A 23,268-nucleotide genomic window follows, 5' to 3' on the forward strand; every position below is an offset into this window, starting at 1 on the left:
ATTTTTTCATACGTCCCAAACCAAGGAGATGCTAAGGTAAAATGAATCAGTAGCGCAGTACATACTCAGTGAATCCCTCTCGAATCGAACCTCGAATGTCGGCATTAGAGGCTTAAGACTCTACAATTGAGCCACAGCATGTGGCTTGTCTATGCCAGAGTATGTACTGTAGATAGGGGTATATATATACATTTAAATATATACCCGCGTATCGCAGTGGAGAAGTAGAAGTTATGAAAAAGAAAAGGGAACATTTTAAAAATAACGTAACATGATTGTCAATATACAGTAATTGTTTTGTGAGTGTTATTGAATGTTGCTGTCATCAAGGATTTGATTATCATTATTTCTTTCAATCAGGGTCGTATTTGTACGATGTGTTGTGTTCAAGTTACATTCCGTGTTTGTCAATCGTTGTAAAGATAACAGGTTTCATTCATCGATTCGTTTCTTACTGCATCAATAAACAGCTCGTCTTCTTCTTTATCTGAGACCTGACACACTGCATGCACGGGTTTTTTTACACTGTCTTCCTTTAGCGGACATTGACTTTTTCCACCGTGTGCTTTGTTTCCACAGTAGCTGCATTTATGAATATGCTTATCAGACGCTTCATATTTTTTTGCTACCTTTTCAATTGTGTAATTCGGTTTTTGTTCAGTGCTCTTTGGAACTGTTGCTTTTTATCTGTGCACTGCGTCAGTTCACGTGAGCCACTCGGTGTACTTGCATCGAAGGTTCCCAGCTGTGCTGGTGCCATCTCGTGCTATGTCCATAGCTTTATTTAATGTTACCTTACTCCTGGCACTTAAAACTTTCTCTCGCAGTTTCGCTGAGTTTGTGTCAAACACCACCCTGACCATCTCATCTTCCTCTCCATAAGCACAGTCCTTCACCCGTGAATATTTACCCGTGGCAGTTTGCTATTGGATTGCCGCTGACGGACGGCCTTCTATGGGCAGGCACTAAATTACAAACGCCAGCGGCAGCCTGTCTATGAACTTAATTTAAAGTGTAGGTTTACATCGTGCTTTGTTTCCGAAGTAGCAGAACTCGCTTCTTATTGTTTCGCTGCCTTCTCAATTATATAATGCATGTTTTCTTGAGCGCATTTTTGAGGTCTTCCTGGTTTTCTATGTACTGCGTGATTACGTGGGAGGCGTGATGATGTCACACGAAACTCCGCCCCCACGGCGTTGAAGCTCATCTCCATTACAGTAAATGGAGAAAAACTGCTTCCAGTTATGACCATTACGCGTAGAATTTCGATATAAAACCTGCCCAACTTTTGTAAGGAAGCTGTAAGGAATCAACCTGCCAAATTTCAGCCTTCCACCCACACAGGAAGTTGGAGAATTAGTGATGAGTGAGTGAGTCAGTGAGTGAGTGAGTGAGGGCTTTGCCTTTTATTAGTATAGATAGTTCTACAAAGAGTACTTGATGGACTGATTGACTGTGTTTTAAAGTTCTTGGGATGAAACTGTTTCTGAACCGCAAGGTTACGAACGGGAAAGTCTCTGAAGTATTTTGCCGTGGCTGAGGCAGCGTGTGCTAGATGCTGTATCCCGATAATTCTCTTTCCGATTAGCTGCTGCTGTGATTCCCCACTCAGATACAGTCATATAAATATTCCGAGTGGTGCAGTGAGAGTAATATGGAAAAAGATGATCTGCTGTGGCAACCCTTAGTGGGAGCAGCTGAAAGAAGAAAAAAAGGTGCAGTGACAGTAACAACACTAAAGCAGCTATGGTATTTGGAATACTATGGCTATTCCCTGGGCCATTATATTGTTACAGGTTAATTACAATCCGATGCATTACACTAATAAACAATATGCGGTTAGTTTCAGTGTATTTATAAAGTCACGTTAGGAATGTGGATCTAAGAAAGAAATATAAACCACACAGGAACAGTAGCACTGCTTTGACGCTGGGTGCCGCCAGTCTGCAAAACCGAGAGCAATAGGTATGAGGTACCGTGGAAATGTGCATGGCTTTACGCCAAGTTTAGGTTTTATACATCATTACTTGAACGTGGAAGCATTCTTACGCAACATTTCTGTGCGTACGCACCGTTTATACACAAGGCCTCAGATCACAAACCCAACATTTACACAATATTTAAGTTAAAACTTTGCGATACCCATTCATACATCCAGTTTCCAGAGTCTCGTCACACCTGCCATAAAGTTCTGTACATTGAACATACACCTGGGGAGCCCTTACTGCGAGGAAGCAGTGCTAGCATGCATGTTTAATACCTGCTTTAATGCATTTCATCATGAAAATGATATCAAGTATTTATCTTGACATTCTAAATTTTTAGAGAGCAGGAATATCATGAAGTGAATGGATTCTGTGCGGTGATCTCTGCCGGCTCCACCTACTCGCTAATTCTCCAACTTCCCGTGTAGGTAGAAGGCTGAAATTTGGCACACTCATTCCTTACAGCTTACTTACAAAAGTTAAACAGGTTTTACTTCTAAATTCCATGCGTAACGGCCATAACTGAATCCTACTTGCGTACATATATACGTCCGTAGTCTGCAGCTCGGTCTCCGTGTGAGGCAAGGTTGTGTCCTGCATCCTGCCTATATTGCAACCCCATCCCTATGCCTCCCACGTAGTTGGCAGCCTGCCTTATATAGATTTAAAAGCTTAAACGAGCAGAGCAGACACACTGGCAAACAACACTGAAAACTCTCTTTTGTTGATTTCATTATATTTTGCCCTATATCTGTGCAGTTTTTTCCCTTTGTTGCATCTTAATAATGACAATTTAAAACGAGTAGAGCAGACACGCTGGCAAACAACACTGAATAATCAACGGCTGCAAGTACTTTAGCTAAATAACACATTAATGAAACAATTAGAAGACCTAAAAAAGTAGAATGAAAATCAAGATGAAAATACTGTTAAATGTGTATATATGTATATGTATATATATATATATATATATATATATATATATATATATATATATATATATATATATATATATATATATATATATATATATATATATATATATATATTGTCACGCACGCTGAGTAGGAGGTCATGGATTGATTCGACAGCACCTGGGAAACCACTCGCCAGGGAATGGTGGGGTATTAACTTTCTCCCTCTGCTTCCTCATAGGAAAAAAGACCGTCCTGCACCATAGGCATGGATGACCGCAGTGCGATACTTCCGCCCTTCCTCCGCCATCTTGCCCTGACGCCATCCTTCCCATCCTCCCTTGCGGTCCTTCCCGACATTCCTCCACTTCCGCTCCTCCCCAATAATGGCCGCGACGCCAGGAGTCGGCGCGCGCATTATGAACTGTTTGTTTATGATTTTGACCTGTTTTTGTTTTCTGTACAATATACGGGCCGGAAAACCCCAACCCTTGCTACTGTCTCTCTCGGTCCTTTACAAGTGGCGAGCGGCAGGATAAGAGATCCCGGAATGACGGAGGGACAGGACCTGAACACCGTGCTGCAGGGAATGAACGCCCAGCTCCAGGCCCTGCAGCAAGCGCAAGCCGCTACCAACCGGGAGCTGGAGGCCACGAAGGCCAGGTTAGTGGAAGCCCAACGGGCGAGACCAGACCCGCCAGGCAGCCGCCTCCTATGGTACCGGGGCCCTTCGAGGACGCCGATGCCTACCTGGGCATGTTTGAGAGGACGCCACCCGAACGAGTGGCAGCGGTCCGAGTGGGCGCCCATCTTGGCGCCATACCTAAAGGGACCAGCTGGCCTATTATGACCTCCCTGAGGAGGAGGCGCTAATTACGACCTCCTCAAGCCCGAAATATTGGCCCGCTACGGCATTAGCCCGGCCAGCAGGCGTCGAATGGCGGAACTGGGTCTTTGACCCGAAAAGCCGCGCGCCCAGGCGCTCGAAGTTCTGGGGCAAGATGGGCCGCTGGCTACGCCAGAGAGCCCCGACGGGCGGAAAGTCGCCGAGCGGGTGGCCTGTGAAGGCCTGGTCAATGCAATGCCCAGTTCCCTCGCCCAGCAGGTCCGGGCACGCCTATCAAACATGTCGGGCCTCCTCGACGCCCTGGAGCGCCAGTTGGCGGTCCTCCGACTTGGGGGTCAGAAAAGCCTGCTCGCTGGAACCGCAGGGACGGGCGGCCACCCCGAAGCCCTCGACGCGCTGCAGAAGCGCCAGCCAGAGCCAAAGAGAGGCCGGGTCCGCGCGCTGTTTCAAGTGTGGCGAGACCGCCACCTGCTGCCAAACTGCCCCCATCACATCGCCCGGAGCCTATGGACTGCAGCTGGACATCACGGAGAGGTATTGTACCCGCCGCATCCCTTGGCGAGTCCAATACGGGAGTGGTGTTGCTAAATGGGCACGCCGTGGTGGCTTTGTTTGATTCCGCAGCAACATTACCATTGTTGCTCGCCGCTTGCCTTACCGCAACAGTGGTTAAAGCAACATTTGTTGGTTACCTGTGTACATGGGGGACTAGGTCATATCGCTCCGCCACTGCTATCTTACCTGGAAGGGGAACCAATCCAAATGACGGTCGCTGTGTTACCTGACCCCCTTCCCAGTGATCCTGGGACAAGACTGGTCTAAAAGAATCAGCGGTAAGCCATTCGCGCTCCCGGGCCTCGCTGGATCTTGTCATGAGGGGAAAAGGCACCCTCCCGCGCCTCCACGCCGCACAAGGGCAGGCCCTATGGGCGCTGGTGTCTCGGGGACCTTCCGTGGCTACGGACCTTGACCCGAAGATTCCGCCGGAGAAGGGACTAGCCAGGAACTCTCCCCGGCCCAGGCCCCAAGACCCTCTCGCGCCTGGACCATCAATTTCGGTCCACGCCGCCTCCTTTAAGAGGGAGCAGTGGAATGATGACTCCCGCGCTTTGCCCGAACGCGATTGTTCTGCCTAACAGCTCGACAGCGGACGGATCCACACCGCGGAACCCTTCTTTGTCCTTGAAATGATCTGTTGTACCGAAAGTGGCTACCCATGAGGGCGAGGTGCGAAGTTGTTGCTAATTCAGCGCACCTTCCGGGCGGGAGATATGCGAAGTTGGCACATGCTCACCTCCTAGGCCACCTCGGGCCAAAAACACTGGAGAGGATTAAGCCCGCTTTTACTGGCCTGGGATCAATGAGGAGGTCCGCGGTTCTGTCAATCCTGTCCGAGTGCCAGACCCGCCAGATTCCTAGGAGGGACCGTGCTCCTCTAGTCCCTATTCCCTCGTGGACATCCCCTTTGAAAGGATAGGGGTCGATTTGGTGGGACCCTGGAGCCCTCAACCCGTGGCCACAAGTATATCCTAGTCATGGTGGACTATGCCACCCGGTACCCAGAGGCGGTTCCCCGCGCCCGCTAATACTAAAAGCATCGCGACGGGAACTGGTTAACTTGTTTTCACGCTGGGCATACCCAAGGAGGTCCTCACGGACCAGGGTACGCCCTTCACTTCGGATACGCTCAAGGAGGTGGCCAAATTACTGCAGATAAAGCACCTGAAAGCGCCAGTCTATCACCCGCAAACTGACGGGTTGGTCGAACGATTTAATCAGACGCTTAAGCAGATGCTCCGCAAGGTAGTCAGCGCTGACGGCAGGAACTGGGACCAGCTCCTCCCGCCGTGCTTTTGCCTACCGGGAGGTACCCCAGGCCTCTACGGCTTCTCCCCTTTGAATTACTATACGGGCGACAACCCCGGGAATCCTCGACATCCTAAAAGAAGGCTGGGAGGCCGAGGCTCTTCCCTCCTCTAATATTTTGAGTACGTGAGCAACTGCGCGACCACTCACAAAGATCAGGCCCCTCCTAAAAGAGCACGGACTCGGCGCAAGCAGCGCAGGCCGGTGTTACAACCGCAACTCCGCCCTCAGGGAGTTCCGCCTGGGACCGAAGTTATGGTGCTCGCCCCGACCTCCCACTCGAAGCTGCTCGCCACTGGCAAGGGCCTTACGAGGTTAAGGAGAGAAAGGACTCGCCGACTATTTGGTAAAACAGCCCAACGTCGACCGAAAGTGAGAGGATCTATCATGTCAACCTGTTAAAGCCCTGGAGAGATAGAGAGGAGCTCCCAGCTCCCGTAGGTCACTCTCCCTTTCGCAAGCACAACTGCCCTTAACCTCGTGAAGAGCTGACCCCAAGCAGCGGCAGGAGTTAGCCCAAACACTCCGAGCCATCCCGAGGTAGTGAGCGAGTCACCCGCCGGACGCGCTGATTGAGCACGATATAGTCACGGAGCCGGGGTAATCGTCCGGAGAGGCCCTACCGACTCCGGAGGCAAAACGCGCAGAGGTCGAACTGGAGGTGAAACGTATGTTGGACATGGACATAATTGAAGAGAGCCATAGTCCCTGGTCCAGCCCTATTGTCCTCGTCTCCAAGCCAGACGGCTCCTGGAGGTTCTGTAATGACTTTAGACGACTGAATCAGATCTCCAAGTTCGATGCCTACCCCATGCCCCGCATTGACGACCTCCTTGAGCGCTGGGTACGGCTCGATATCTGACTACCCTTGACATGACAAAAGGGTATTGGCAAATTCCTTTAACGGCATCCGCAAAGGAGAAAACGGCCTTTAGCACCCCTAGCGGGCACTGGCAGTACAAGGTCCTCCCATTTGGGCTGCACGGGCCCGCACCTTCCAACGCCTGGTAGATAGAGTGCTGACGCCCACCAGTCCTATAGTGCCGCTTACCTGGATGACGTTGTCATCTATTCCGCACCTGGGAGGAGCATCTACTGCAGGTCGCAGCTGTCCTCCTAACACTGGCTAAAGCCGCCTCCGCATAAACCCCGGAAGTGTTTTTGGATTAAAGGAGGCCAAATATTTAGGCTACCTCGTGGGACAAGGACAGGTGCGGCCACAGAGCTCCAAAGTGAAAGACATCTTAGAATGGCCCCGTCCGAGTACCAAGAAACAGGTGCAGGCTTTCTTGGGGCTTGCGGGTTACTACCGCCGGTTTGTTCCCCGCTTCTCCGAAAGAGCAGCACCCTTGACTGACCTGACAAAAAGGGCGCCCCTATACGTGGTGTGGACCGACAAAGCAGAACACGCGCTCAGTGACCTAAAGAAGGCCCTAACGCCGGCACCTGTGTTACGGACGCCCGATTTTGGGCTCCCGCTTATTCTCCAGACCGACGCCGGACACAGGCCTGGGTGCCGTGCTGAGCCAAAGCGCCGATGGTGTCGAGCACCCTGTGATGTACCTTAGCCGGAAACTGATGGACCGGGAGACCCGCACGCTGCAGTGGAGAGGGAGGCCTTGGCCATTAAGTGGGCAGTGACCCACCTCCGTACTACCTGCTGGGTCGCGAAGTTCGCTCTGGTGACTGATCACGCTGCACTTCAGTGGATGTCCCTGCACAAAGAGTCGAATCCGCGGGTCACCAGGTGGTTCCTGGACTTACAGCCGTATAAGTTCACTGTCACTTATCGGCGGGCGACCCCTCACGCCAATGCCGATGGCCCCTCTCGTATTCACGACCTCTCGGTTAGGTCCGCCCCACCTGACGGTCCTGGGCTAAGGGGGATCGTGTCACGCACGCGCAGTAGGAGGCGCGGATTGATTCGACAGCACCTGGGAAACCACTCCGCCAGGGAATGGTGGGGTATTAACTTTCTCCCTCTGCTTCCTCATAGGAAAAAGACCGCCCTGCACCATAGGCATGGATGACCGCAGTGCGCATACTTCCGCCCTTCCTCCGCCATCTTGCCCTGACGCCATCCTTCCCATCCTCCCTTGCGGTCCTTCCCGACATTCCTCCACTTCCGCTCCTCCCCAATAAAATGGCGCGACGCCAGGAGTCGGCCGCATTATGAACTGTTTAGTTTATGATTTTGACCTGTTTTTGTTTATCTGTACAATATACGGGCCGGAAAACCCCAACCCTTGCTACTGTCTCTCTCGGTCCTTATATATATATATATATATATATATATATATATATATATATATATATATATATATATATATATATATATATATATATATATATATATATATATGTATTTATATAGGAATATATATATAAGCAAACTTAGTTTTCTAATTTTGATATTGTTCCCTAAACACATAACATGGGAAATATTAGTTCACTTAATTAGCTCAGGAGTTCAATTAAAACAGAAGCAGGTTGGAACAAAAACCTGCAGCCACAGGGGTTCACCAGGACCGAGATTGGGGAAATGCTGGTTTACATTTTCTTTATCGTTCCAACCGTAACCCCATTAACATGTTTATCGAGGTGATCACTATCGATCAAAGAACTGTCACTTACCGAGTGGTTTCCATGCCTGGAGATGTCACCTGCCTTTTCCATTCTTTGTGTTACATATTGCACAGACCTATCAGGCTCACTCTTGATATCCGGAGGAACATTGTGTCTTATGTATTGAATGACTGGGACAGGTTCAAGGTGTGGACTGATGACGGTACAGGAGATAATTATACTACACAGGAGCACTAGAAGAGTGAAATGCTTAAGCGCTTCACATATTCATCTGTATGTGAGTTGATGGCTGCCGCTGAATTGTTCGGTTGTCGCTTTCAAGTGTATCGAAATGGCCAAATATTTTACACCTTTCGACAACCGCCAATGCCTCTTAAACATCTTAGATTCACAGGTGACGATTTGAGTAGTGGACACTTTGATGTTTATGAATGTTTCAACTCTCAAAAGCTGGATGCGAAGTTATCGATGAAACTGGTTGTATGCTTACAACGCTTGACAGATGCCAAATGTCACTTCAACACAAGTCCTGCAAACACTAATGTAATTGAAACAAACCATGAAACTCAAGCAGATTATGACAGCAGCAATCCAAGCTGTGAGAAAACAGTAAAAAGGAGGCGTGTCAGACATCACGGTACTTTTTCTGATGCAGCTAGACGGAAACAACTTAGTGATGCTGCCGCCAAATACTCGCAGAAAAATCCATAAGTTAATAGACACGCTGTTGCTAGAGTTTCTCCACACTTTGAATCCTCTAGGCACTACTGAGCATAATCTAATTTTGAAGGTTGGGGCACCAATAATGTTACTGAGAAACTTACAGCCACCGAAACTTTGTAACGGCACGAGACTTCAGGTCACGTGTCTGCAAAAGAACCTAATTGAGGCAACTATTTTTACTGGCAGTGTTTCAGGGGAGAGAGTTTTTATTCCTCGCATCCCCCGTTATACCCTCTGATCTCCCATTTCAATTTAAATGCCTCCAATTTCCAGTAAGGCTCTGCTTCACAATGACAATTAATAAGTCTCAGGGATAGACCCTACAAAAGGATGGCATTGATTTGAGGCAAGATTGCTTTTCACATTTTCAACTATACGTTGCATGCTCAAGAGTAAGCTCAGCGCACAGCTTGGTCATATTGGTGAACTGACAACGTGGTATACAAAAAGATCCTTAACAAATAATTATTGGTATATTTTCCCTCAGTTTAAAAAGGTTTACTTTTCTTCTTAATAAAAATTTAAAAGCAGTACTTCGCCGCTGCGAAGCGCGGGTATTTTACTAGTTTATGTATATAGCTTAGCTTGAAGCAAGGTCCATATTAATGCAGTTTGCCTAAATGATGGTTCAGTTAGTAAAGATGTCATCATCAAGTTGCACTTGTTTTATTTTATTTTAATTTGGTGAATACTGTGTAATGCACCTGGGCTTGAAGTCTTGAAGTAATAGTGCAACTATCAGTAATAATACTATTATTTATTTTATTGTTATTATTTATTTGTTTAAATGTTATGCAGTTTAATGATGGTAAAGTTGTTTAAAAAGTCACGTTAACGTGTCAGTGGACAGAGGTTGTTAACATTAACAGAAAGTGTAGTTGGTTTACAAAAATATTGACTATTTATTCCTTTTCTAAAACCTGTTCAATGCAATAACAACTTTTGACAAGCACCTCTGGATATTTTACTAAATCTAAATGCCTCTTTGGATGGTTGAAAATATGTTGTTAAAATTAGTTTGTTTTTGCAAAATTTGTTCAATAAAAGGTCTTATATTTTGACTGCATTTGTCATGCAATGTGATTCCTTCTCTTCATTAGTGCCACCCCTTTAAAACTATCACTTTATGGGGCCATGCAAAACTTTATTAATACTTGTGTGCACATAAAAAAAAAAATTGTACAATGCTCATGACTGTGGAAAAGGTTATTCTTAGCCAGTCTACTGCAGTAATTGCAGTGGAAAATGTGGTTAACATCCACTCATGCATGCGGAAAAAAATACCGTTGAATACCGTGAAACCGGGATAATTTAGAAAAATACAGTGATATAGAATTTTGGTCATACCGCCCACCTCTACTGTTTGGTCCCATGGTGTTTATGCTTGTGCATTATTGTTTGTACAGATGAATGTGGAACCTTCAGACATTTGGAAATTGATCCCAAAGATGAATAAGATTTATGGAGGTCCACAATTTTTTTTTCTGAGGTCTTGACTGATTTCTGTTGATTTTCCCATTATGTCAAGCTGAGAGGCAGCGAGTCTGATTGTAGGCCTTAACATACATCCAGACATTAACTAATTAGGCTAATTTGCTATTAGAAGCTAATAGTCCTTCACTCATGACTCCATTTTCTGTAATTTTTCCAAGCTGTTTAAAGGCACAAGTGTTATGTAAACTGGTGACCCACTAGAATTGTGATATAATCAAAAAAATTAAAACACTCGGAAGTCTGTGAACTTTGTTGGAAAAAATTACTTTTGTCGTACGCAAAGTAGATATCTTAAACAATATGCCAAATTTATAGTTTGCTAGTATAAAATCAGTGTAGGGATTATAAAGTGAGTGTTAAAGAATTGACACTAAGTGTATGTAAACTTCTGACTTCAACTATAACTCTGTATTCTTCTCTGAAAAAAACCCTACTTTTATCAATGAATTGTGCGCCACCATTCTGAAGTATCAAGATTCTGTGAGTTAGAACTCCATTCCAGATGTGTCTGGACAGCCTCATTGTTCTCCTAGTACTGGTCTCACCTCTGATCCTTTATGAACTTCAAGCACTTGCTTCTCTAGCTAACGTGTCGAGGATGTTTCTTGCTGAAACCTGTGGGGTTAACAAAAGATGAACCTTATGGTATAATGTACATTTCAAAGTAAAAACCTGCACTATACAAGAAGAACAGTGTCTGGTTTTGCTCAGCTGAAAGTCTTAATCCTACAGCCGTATTACAATGGCATAACAATGTCTATTTTTCATAAAAATTGGGGAAAATTAGATATGCCCTATAAAGAAAGGTTACTTTATTTTTTTTTTTTGTTTGTTTTATTTATCAGTGTTGTCATCAACTAAATGAATGTCCTGTTGCTCGTTTTTTTTTCCCCCCAGTATCTCATGACATTAAAAAAACGATAATAGGATTAATCGTAATGGAGCAAACCACAGTAATGTCCTGTCACCTTTTAACTACAGGCTTGTAAACAATACTTCTACAGAGTTGACGTACAACTTGGACTTTATCTTTGACAACAATGTGTGTTTTCATACACACTGCAGTACAATACAAAAACAATGGAAAATCAAGATAGTTTCTAAATCTGAAGGATACTGAGAAATTAAGTTATGATTTATTGAAATTGGCTCCCAGTTTTCTGAGATAAGGGTTTCTCATCCCCACTTACTAGATAAAAAAACTAGAAAAACAAAAATAATTTCTTTTTTCTGTAGTATTCTTTTAAGTTGTTGCTTACTGGCTTCTAAATATGCTTATGTTTAATGTTAAAATCCTCCTCCTTGCATAGAAACTAATAAATGGCCAAGGCCCTTGCTTATCTACAGTATCTGCACTCCTCATTTCATCCAAACTGGAGTACACCTTACAATGTCATGATCTCAGACCTCTAAGCATTAATAAAGAAACAGTGGGAGCCTGCACTCTGCACAATCTGCAACCTTTTATAAAAGTCTCCTATTCAGCTTGGCTGAAAACCTACTACTTCAGCAGACTCTTATTATTAATAACCAGTAACGGTGCACTGCACGATAACGTGCTGTGAATACACTTGACTTGAGATTCATAGTTTTCATCCTCTCTCACTGTACATTTAGCATTCGTTTCTTCCGATGATGATATGCTTGCTGCTTCCAGAGCAGCTCTTCTTTTGTCCACCCTAGCGACCCGCTTTTTCTCTTCTTTCATCTACATCTTTTCGCTTTAAAACTGATTAAGTCAGTGTTTATGTTGCAATTACTTTTCCTTAATTTTTCACTTAAGATGACACTTAAGTGTTCAGTCTGCCTCAAGAATGATTTAAAATATGAAGATGTAGGCGATGTGATGGCGAAGATGGTAGGAATAAGAATGGCACCCATACACATGCGCCGCATGGCTGGCCACTGCCAAGAGTTGATTCTACAATAAAATAAAAAAAAATAAAGAGGAATACCCTTGGATGTTAATCATCACCACGAAAGTGGACAGTAGATGTCACGTAGTATATTTCAAATTTCAGGTCAATAGATTAAACCATTTACGAGCTACAGGTGATTTAAAATCCTGGACAGACAAACGGACAACCACGGTAGCGTATTATATAAGATGATAAGTTCTGGCCAGATATTATCTGTTTTTATAGCACTCCTTTTTGTTAGTTATTTGTACAGAAAAATAAAATTGACCATTATGAACTGTTAATGTCTCTTTTCAATTACTTTACACCCTTCTCTGTATCAAGATATAGTCCTTGGCGCCATTGCTATACTGTCAAGCTATTTTCTTGCCCATGGGAAAGACACAGAAATACTTAGTAGCTTTGGAATCCACGAATGAAAGGAATCAATCTTCTTTGACTTCCCAGTAGCATAGAATGCCCTTGGATGAGTTGGCGGAAGTCTCCAGAGCTGTGACTGTGTTGGACATTGTTTATAAGTCTACATTATAACTGAATAGACTGCCACATGTTTTATTTTCAGTAGGAATTCAGCTGACTGGAGATTTTAGTTTCCTCTCGTCAGTCAAAGTGTCAAATTTCAATACTAATATCCTTGCATATGTTGTTAAGATCAATATGTCAAACATCTTGAAATTTCTTTTTTTATTTTTACTATGTGTTTAACCTAATCTTTAATTTCGTGAATCCATATTGTAAATTGTAAAATTTACACTTTATCAGTAAATGTGTTGCATTACATTTGTTGCATTCTCGGTTAAGAGAGCTATTCAAAAATAAGTTGAATTAAAGAGCAATCAGGAACATTTATTGTCGAATGATAACCTGTGCAGGATTGGTTGATAACACAAGGTAAAAGCAATGTGCATTCTGACAGATCTTTATAGATGGATCAGTAAAAGATAAGAACAGGCTTTACAACCCCTCTATGAGTGAAAAAAAAATTACTAGAATGCCTCCTATTGTTATTCATTTAAAAGTCATCCCTCTAAAACTAAATGTGGATTACTGTGTACAGTCTGTGAACTATGAGGAACGGTTAAAAAATGTGATTAAATGTGTTTAGTTCTTTTTGATGCAATCTTGATTTCATTTTACTCTCTTCTGTTTACAGAGAAAAAGAGAAGCTGCCATTTCCGGTAACATCTATAAAATGTCTATAAAATGAAGGCAATTGTCCATCTTCTAGAGGTGGAATATAAATGTTAATAAACTTACTCAGAAGAGACAAATAATGTGTGATGTGCTATTCATATCAGTGTTGCCATTTCAGAGTGGATCCTTCCAGAATCATTGTGTCCAAGTGAAAACCAAACCATTGGATTTTGACATAAAGGAGACTAAGAAAGCATTATGTTCATTACATTCTGGAAAAGGTAATATATGAAAATAACTGTAAAAAAAAAAATCAACGTAACTTCAGACTTCAGTTTGCTGTGCTGTGTTGCTTCACAGTTGGTTTTTTTCATTGGGTGCTGCTTTGTCCACTTTTTAAGTATAACTTTAGTGGCACATGGAAAGAACCAGAAAACAGGAGCACCTCTCAAAAACTGTAACAATAAGCAGGTCAACAGAAGGCTAGTGACCAACTGCATTTGCTAATTGGAGTGAAGGACACAGCTTATGTTTCAATGTGATTGGTGGGTTTAATTTATATAAGGCAGACCCCTACAATACAAGGAAAGGGAGAATCTCTGACTGCACAGGAGTCTCCTTTCTTTGTATGACATGGAAAACAATAAGCATATTAAGGAAGAAAACTGTGAATGGGAATGCAGGCAACATCAGATGATTTGTAGCATTGAGAAGAAGGAAGATTATAAATTGGAACTAATAAATGTTAAAAGAGAATCTGAGCCAACATCAGATACAAGTGCCTTGCAGCTAAATACAATTTTAAACCATATCAAGGCAGAAGACTTCAAATCAGAGTCTGTCTCTCAATTTGTATGTCCAGAAGAAGAGTTAACTGGAACAGACTTCACAAAAAGTAGATCTCACTCCTTCCAGAATGATTATGTCCAAGTGAAAAGCGAACCTTTGGATTGTAACATAAACGAGACAGAGTATGCATCATGTTCAGCGCATTCTGAAGAAGGTAAGAGATGCTAATAATTGTAAAAATAATCAGTGTGAAGCTCAGTGTGATCTACCTACAGGGTCTCTCTGTCTTTCTCACAATTTAGAAATGTGAGCTAATTTTGATTCATGAACTCCAAACTAAACACCAAACTTGTTTTAATTAGCTGTTTTTGATGTCCTAGATATGTTTTAAACTGAGCACCTCCTTTTTAAAAACCATAATTTATTATTTTTTTTATTTTCCCTGTAATGCTGTGCAATGACCACAGTTTACCAGGTTTACACCAAGTAAAAGTACAAGCATGAATGTTAACCGATTCCCAGGATTAACATTACCCTAAGGAGGTTAATGCTGGAGGTATATTGTAATCCTACTCGACCCAATAGTACTATTCGGCAGCTCACACAACTAAAAGAAATGTCCCAGAGCTCCAAAAGGAACTTAAATTTGAAGGATGCTTATTTGACCAAGCCTTGATTAACTCCTTTCTTTAACAACAAATACTACTAGTTGCTGTAAATGATCTCTGAAACTACCAACAGTTGTGTTACGTAATAAGAGATCAATCTCGGGAGTAAAGACTATATTTTCCATATAAATGCACAATAACACAATTCACAAACTGACTTGGGGATTGTCAGTAACATATCAAAAAAGGTTCTTTAACCTCTGGGGTTCTTGTATTGTTGGATAAGTCAATGGTGGAAATGTAAATTAAGGCTAATAACGTAGACATGGTCAGTGCTCATGTCTCCGTAATGATGTTTGTAAGAGCCTATTGCCGCCCCTTCCTTGTTACAGATCAAATACAGAGCAATAATAACCCCTCAGCAGAGATCATGGGCCACTGCCTATGGTAACTTTCCCTGAAATGTCTACACTTTAGACTACCTTTAGATTACCAGATAAACTATCTTTGAAAGGGCCACACACATCTAAAACATTATCAATATGACCTAAGCTGACTGCCTCCGCTTCAGTACTTCAGCATGGACCAGATGGACACCTGTATTCTTCGGCTTTTTCATTGTTATCCCTGAACGGGATCCTCAGTGCTAAGAGAAGAAGAAGCAGCTGAATGAACATTCAAGACTTACTTCCACAAACGTCAGGAGGTTCTCCTGTGTGTTGTCCTTTTCACTGTGTTTGAAAGAGCTTAACAAATAATCACTTGAACAAGCACACAAGGGCAGATGATCTCAATAAACAAGGCAGGTTTCAGAGAGGAAATATTTCACTTTAATCATTCGTTGTGTTTATTTGCAGGGAAACCAGGCAGTAAATAGTAGAAGTCAAAATGAGGAGAAAAAAATGCATCGTGAATAATTCAAACCAATGTCCTTAAAACAAGCTTCTCTTAAATGTCAGAGAGATGCCCTTGTAATTTAAAGAGTTCATTCTACTTAATACACCTGAGGTGTTCTTTAAAAGAATGTGCTGCCATGGCTTTGCCTTCCTCTACAGTATGTAAAGGTGTTTCTTTCTCAAATCGCACATGCTGCTGTCCTTTTAAGTGCATCTAGGGCTTCTCCTTTTTTAAATCCAGTTTTCCCTCTTCTATCAAGACAGTAATAGACACTTTTGTATGAAGTCTTTTGGTTTCTTTGTGATTTGTCGCATGAAATAACCTTTATTATGCAAAAGCAAAAAGGTAGACTGACATATTTCGTGAGAAAGCGGTTTCATTTTCGTATTTTGAAACCCAGAACTCAACTTTAGGAAAAGGATAACCGGTTTCAGTGATACTAATGCAGTTAGATAGATTTTTCCAGTAACCAGTTACCATTTAAACATGACTAAGGAAATGTTAAGGGAGCTGACCATTATTACACTGAAAGAATGGCTGCAGAAAATGGATGGCGGCTAACTTGCAGAGTTTTTATATATTGCAGACTGACCCTGAATGCAAATGCAACAATAAATACTGGTCTTTCTTTGTGAAAATTGGAGGACTGATGCTATATGTTATTTGAATGTAAATGAGGCACATTTTGGGATGATTTGAGTACAACAACCATATGTTTGGAATCGCACATACACACACTCAAGCAATCACGTATTATATCACATACATTTGTTTAATGGCAGATGCATACACAAGCTGTTATTACATTTTTCTTTATGTCACTATATCTGGACAATACTGTTATGAGTTTTATTCACATGTGCATGTTAAATTTGGCACACAGGGGCGCAGCAGTTAGAATTGCTAGCCAAGCATTGGATTAGATAGCCAAAGACAACTGGAGGCTTGTATAGTCAGCTTAAACACAGGATAGGGTATTTCTGTCCTCTGTCAGCACAAAATCTTCTTTCCTTATTGGGAGAATGAGAACTGGCATGTAAGCACTATGATATTTCTGTATTTTGTGGAGGAGGAGTTCAGCCCTTGTTTGAAGACAGAAAGGACCAGCAAGTTGAAGAACAACAGTATAAAAGGCTTGGACAGCAGCCAGATCCTTCGAGGCTGTATCGACAAAGTTCGAAAAACCTCCCAGCGTGGGGACGAGAAAATGACTGACTGTGTTGATCCAGATTTCCCACCTGGATAAAGTCTGTCCATGCGCCTCCCCGTCTGTAACCGCGTTAACCGTCAGTAAATGTAAGCTAAAAGATATTTTTTCTCATGTGATTCTTGTACCGCCATAATCACGATGGGAGGGATATCGCCTTTTCTGGTATATTATGATATTGTTTAGTTATTTAATATGCCACAATTTATAAAGAACACATTTCCAAGAGAGCTAATGCCTCTTCAGGAAACACAAGCAAAGACAACTGCCAGTTTGTTTGTATATGCATACTCGTACATCATCGGGTCTGCCATTTATATGAAAACATTGAATGTGATCACTCCATCCACAATCTTGCTTGTTCTCCTTTTCCCACGTAAAAACTGATAGCTTTGCTGTTTTTTTTTTTGACACTTGGCACACGTTGTGCCAAACTGCATCAAGTGTTATGAGTAAGAACAGACATACTCTTGGATGAGCAGTTACTGATATATTGATGTCCTTTCACATAGTGAAGGTCAAACAAACCCAACAAATCTAGAATCCAATTTTTTTTGTTGATGTAAATAATAAATGTGCTTTATATACGAGATACTTATGCCTATTTGGAGAAAGATCACACTCGATCGACAGGGAAACAGTGTGACTAATGCTGGGCAGTATGACCAAAATTCTATATCGTGGCATTTTTCTAAATTATCCCGGTTTCACGGTATTCAACTGTATTTTTTTCTCATGCATGAGTGGATGTTAACCACATTTTCCACAGCAATAGACTGGCTAAGAATAACCTTTCCACTGTCATGAGCATTGTATATTATACAAAAAAAACCATTTTAATGTGCACACAAGTATTAATACAGGTTTGCATGGCCCCCTAAAGTTATAGTTTTCAAGGGAGTGGCACTAATTAAGAGAATGAATCGCATTGCATGACAGATGCAGTCAAAATATTGAAACTTTTTATAGAACAAATTTTGCAAACAACTTGAACTATAATTTTGACAACATATTTTCAACCATCCAAAGAGGCATTTAGACTTAGTAAAATATCCAGAGGTGCTTGTCAAAAGTTGTATTGCACTAAACATGTCTTAGAAAAGGAATAAATAATAAATATTTTTTGTAAACCAACTACAATTTGTTAATGTTAATATCTGTCCACTGAAACGTTAGAGTTTTTAAATAACTTTACCTTCATTAAGCTGCATAATATGTTTTGATATAAGTGATTGAAAACGAATGTGAGGTTCCAGCTTCAGTTGACTGGTCCCCAGCCAATCATGGTGCTGAACGGGTTCATGTAGCTGATATGCCTATGGCAATGTTCGTCAGGGAGGAGTGCCACTTAACACTGATAAGCGGTAGAACCTAGATTGCAATGCCTCAGCCACGTGAAGACAGCTTGGCAGCAAGCCTGCTGCACATTCTTGTGAAACTGGTAGCCACAGCATGCAGCAACAGAGGTTTAATCTTGATTCCTGTGTAAAACCATTGCTTTTCAGAAACTGTTTTTTGTAAAAATATTCATCCCTCAAAGAGTTAAACTAATAAATAATAACAATAAAATAGTGCAACTTCCAGTAATAATACTATTACTTCCAATACTTCAAGCTCAGGTGCATTACACAGTATTCACCAAATAAAAATAAAATAAAACAAGTGCGGCTTGGTGATGACCTCTTTATCAACTGAACCATCATTTAGGCAAATTGCATTAATATGGACCTTGCTTTTCTTTTTTAATAAATCTGCAACAATTTCAAAAATTATTTTTTTTGTCTGTCAATATGGGGTGCTGTGTGTACATTAATGAGGAAAAAAAATAATTTAAATGATTTTAGCAAATGGCTGCAATATAACAAAGAGTGAAAAATTGAAGGGGGTCTGAATACTTTCCATACCCACTGTACTTGATATAATTTTCATGATTAAATGCACCAAAGCATATATTAAACATGCACAGTAGTGTGGCGGTAGTGCTGCTCCCTCGCAGTAAGGGGTCCCCAGGTGTATGTTCAGTGTAGGCTTCAAAAAACTGGATGTATGAATGGGTATCACACAGGTTTAACTTCAATATTGTGTAAATGTTGGGTTTGTGATCTGATGGTCGGAGACACGAACACAGAATTCAATGAATGTTCTTCTGAGTGGGCTTTCTTTATTGCATGCGTGCTGTCTGTCTGACGTATCAAACCCTCAGATCCTATCCCCTTTTTTTTTTTTTCTCTCCATCTACCTAATCACCACATGATAAATGTCTTTGTGAAATTAAAAGTAATTATAAACTCAGCCCATGGAGTGCTCAGAACTTTAAAAAAAATCTTCATTATACATGTTTAATTATGCCATCCATTCAGGGTTGCGCCCATCCCAGCAAGCATTGTGTGCGAGGCAGGAGCAAATTCTGTACACCAGCACATCGCAGGGTGAATATGAGCAACACATAACACTAGCAGGGTCAATACAGCATAACAATACCCCACATCCTACATGACTTTGAAAGAAAACTGAAGCATTCGGAGTAAACCCACCAGAAAAACATGCAAATTCAAGGCAGGGTACACCTGAGACCCCCTTGCTGCGAGGCAGCAGTGTAACCTCCATGCCTCCAAATGATTAATACATGCTTTAATGCATTTCATCATGAAAATTATATCAAGTATTTATCTTAACATTCTAAATGTTCAGGGAGGAGGAATATCATGAAGTGAATGTATTCTGTGCAGCGACCGCTGCTGGCACCTCCTCAGTACAAGAGGAAGTCAGTTTAAGAAGCATGTACCGATTTAACATGGCTCGGGGAACACAACACAAAGCATTTAATGTGCTATATAACTTATTACAGAGTTTGAGAAAATCTAGTAAATTAAATATTCATTTTACGATGAAGTTTCGTAAATTACGAGAATGAGAGTGAGAGACATGTGCGAGAGAATGAGAGATGCACACACACACACACGAGAGAATGAGAGACACATGCGCACAAGAAAAAGGCACGCACACACAAGCACGTGCGAGCGAGAGAGACACACACGCCAGAGAGGGCTGGCCACATAATCCACTGTAATCATGTTTTACAACAAAACAACATCAAAATTTAACTGAAAAAATTAACTTGGCAACAAAAAATAGATTGCGCTCATGCTCGCAACTTGCAGATCTTGTTGCCGATTTATGCGTTGTTTTTTTTGTTGCAGTGGGACGTCGGATAATACAGATTGTTGGATAAGCGAAGGTCGAATAAGTGAGACTCTACTGTAACTGAAATTGGTTTTGTTTTTGTAAACTATTCCAGTTGCAGTTTGGCTGGATCTCCTTCTTATAAACCCATGCTGGCACTTATTTTAATAATCCTTATTATATTTTTCTTATTTTTGCATATTGCAGAAGTAAGACTTTTTGGTCTGTAATTGCATTGATCAATTTTGTTTTCCTTCTTAAACACTGAAGTCACATTTGCAACTTTCCAGTCCTCTGGTAATTCTCCTTTCCTATGTAACAGTTCAAGTATTCTTAATAATGGTTCATAAATTACAATTACTACTACTCTGGTTTGCTTAGTTAGTACACACAGGTTACATACAAGTTCATAGAAAGTAACATCACCATTTAAGACACAAATACAACATTAATTTTTTTCCTTTCTCAATGAACATTATGTGTTAACATACATAATGTATGCATGTTTTTTAGCACAGTGGTAAACCAGTTTTTATGTAATCTATAGTGGGAAAAGAATTACATCTGGAACTGGATTAACTGGCCAACCACTCTTTCTGAACTTAATGTTTATTTGAAACTGTACATTTTTTATTTCTGCAGATTTACAAGACGGACGGACTGTCTCTCAGTCTTCGTTTTTTCAGGCTTCTCTTCACTGTAGACCACAGCAAAATGAAGTTGTCAAAAAACTGACATCGGAATCAGAGATTCTGACACCAGCCTCCGTTAAATACAGTTCTCTACGTGTTGTGAAATTAACAAGGGTAAGAATAATCCATACTAAACGACAGGAACACAATGCAAAATCTACAGCGCTGGATGTTTGCCAAAAGCAGACAAGAACTTTTAAAGAGAAATTGAGATCTGAACTTTACAGCAGTCACACACAACAGAAGCCATACTGTTCTGAATGTGGAAAACAATTCTTTAGCAAAAGCAGCCTTGCAAGACACAAACGAATACACACTGGAGAGAAGCCATATTACTGTAATGAATGTGGGAAACAATTTAAAACCAGTGGTGATCTTAAGACCCACACAAGAATTCACACAGGAGAGAGGCCATATTGTTGTTCTGAGTGTGGCAAACAATTCTCAAGGAGTAGTTCTCTTCGGGTTCATTCAAGATTGCATACGGGAGAGAAGCCATATTGCTGTTCTGAGTGTGGTAAGCGATTTTCTGATCTAAGCAATCATAAAAGTCATGCAAGAATTCACACCAGAGAGAAGCTATTTCACACTTCTGAATGTGGCAAACAAGTTTCTGACAATCTGCAATCTCACAAAGGAGAAATGCCATATAGCTGTTCAGAGTGTGGCAAAGGATTTAGCACAAATGGCAAGCTTCAGATCCATTTAAAAATGCACACTGGCCAGAGGCCATATTGCTGTTCTAACTGTGGAAAATGATTCTCTAGGAGTGGCAGATTTCAAAAACGTAAAAGATTTCATATTGGAGAAAGGCCATATCGGTGTTTGGATAGTGGCAAACAGTTCTTTAATAAAAGCAATCTCCAGACTCATACAATAATTCACACAAGAGAAATGCCATGCTGCTGTTTGGAATATGGCAAAGGATTTAGCACAAATGGCAAGCTTCAAGTCCACTTAAGAATACACAATGGAGAGAAGCTTTATTGCTGTTCTGACTGTGGCAACATATTCTCAAGGAGTAGTACTCTTCAGGTCCATTCAAGAGTACACACTGGAGAGAAGCCATATTGCTGTTCTGAGTGTGGTAAATGATTCTCTACGAGTAGCAGCTTACAGAGACATAAGAGAATTCACAGTGGAAAGAAGCCATGTTGCTGTTCTGACTGCTGCAAAAGACTCACTGATAAAAGCAATCTTCAAAGTCACACAAGAATTCACAAGGAAAAATCCAAAGTAAATGGTATATGATTTATAGCAGTAAGATATGCCTGAAGAGTGAGGTTCACTCCTATTTTGACAGTAAGCATGAAAAGCAAGGTAGGAATTCAACTGAATGTTCTGTTTACCAGCCCCTGACTCTGATGAACACATTCAGTATGTGAAGTTACTGGGAAAAGTGTTTGCTTGTTATTTGCAAACTGGTATATCCAAATCAGACCAGTTTTATTGTAATTCACCACTTTGCTGACAATGTGCTCCATCTCTTGTGAATTATCAGTAGTGACTGTTTGAAAGCCCTACCTCCCTAGTGCACTTTTTTATTAGATACAGAGGCTTTTGACTGGCTCAGTTAATACTATCCAGGGAGAGTCTTGGAAACACAATATTGATTCCTTTTCCTTTGTTTTATTCATTCTTTTTAGTATTTAGGCAGTATAATGTTATCTTCTGTTAAAAACATTGTTTCTTCTAATTTTGGCAATGCAATTAAACGATTTTAAGCATTCACCTTTTTCAGCAAATGAATCAACTTATTATCCCAGCTTTAATTAGCTATCAGACAGATAATCACCCTTCCTTCTTTAAAGTTTCTGAGTCAAATGATCCCACTCCAAATTTATTAGTATTAGGAAAACATCAGGGGCCTTTTGTATAAGGCCGTGCATAGAATTCACACTAAAACATGGCATATGGAGAAAACTGGAAATGTGCATACACAGAAATAAATTCAGATGCATTAAACTGTGCGTACACCAAGTTCCACACATTTCTCCTACTGGACAAAAAATAGGACACAGTGAAGAAAAAATATAATGAAATGTAGACTTCAATATCAAAGTTTATTTTGTCATTGAAGTAGAATTTTGTAAGCTTCATCTTAAAATCGATGTTTTATTTGCTACAGTTTCTCAAATCCCACCATAACTAAAGTAGCATGGTAAATTCTTCACTTTTATGTGCTCTATGTGTGTGAATCACTACGTGCCTTTTAAACGGACTTTCTCTTACGCTGACAGGAGTGTGCATGCACTGATTGCCACACAGAATATTTTACATTCATGATATTACAGTTCCTTAAACATTTTAGAAGACTAAGGTGTATTCTTGATATAATTTTCATGATGAAATGCATTCAAATGTGTATTAAATATATGGGGGCACAGTGGCACCCTGTCCTGTTGCTGCCTCTCACAAGATGCT

General features: G+C 41.5%; 1 protein-coding gene across 1 annotated transcript in view; it reads left to right on the top strand.

Moving 5' to 3' along the window:
* Positions 1 to 22,908, top strand: part of LOC120534430 (zinc finger protein 480-like) — a 44,962-nt gene extending 22,054 nt beyond the window's left edge. Inside the window, exons 2-3 of the mRNA XM_039762002.1 lie at positions 13,488 to 14,471; positions 20,795 to 22,908. Coding sequence (XP_039617936.1) covers positions 14,102 to 14,471; positions 20,795 to 21,603 — 1,179 coding nt within the window. The 5' untranslated portion in view covers positions 13,488 to 14,101 and the 3' untranslated portion in view covers positions 21,604 to 22,908. The remainder of the gene's footprint in view (positions 1 to 13,487; positions 14,472 to 20,794) is intronic.
* The last annotated feature ends 360 nt before the right edge of the window (positions 22,909 to 23,268 follow it).

This window comes from Polypterus senegalus, chromosome 8, assembly GCF_016835505.1.
Source record: "Polypterus senegalus isolate Bchr_013 chromosome 8, ASM1683550v1, whole genome shotgun sequence".
In the NCBI taxonomy this organism is placed as follows: Eukaryota; Metazoa; Chordata; class Cladistia; order Polypteriformes; family Polypteridae; genus Polypterus; species Polypterus senegalus.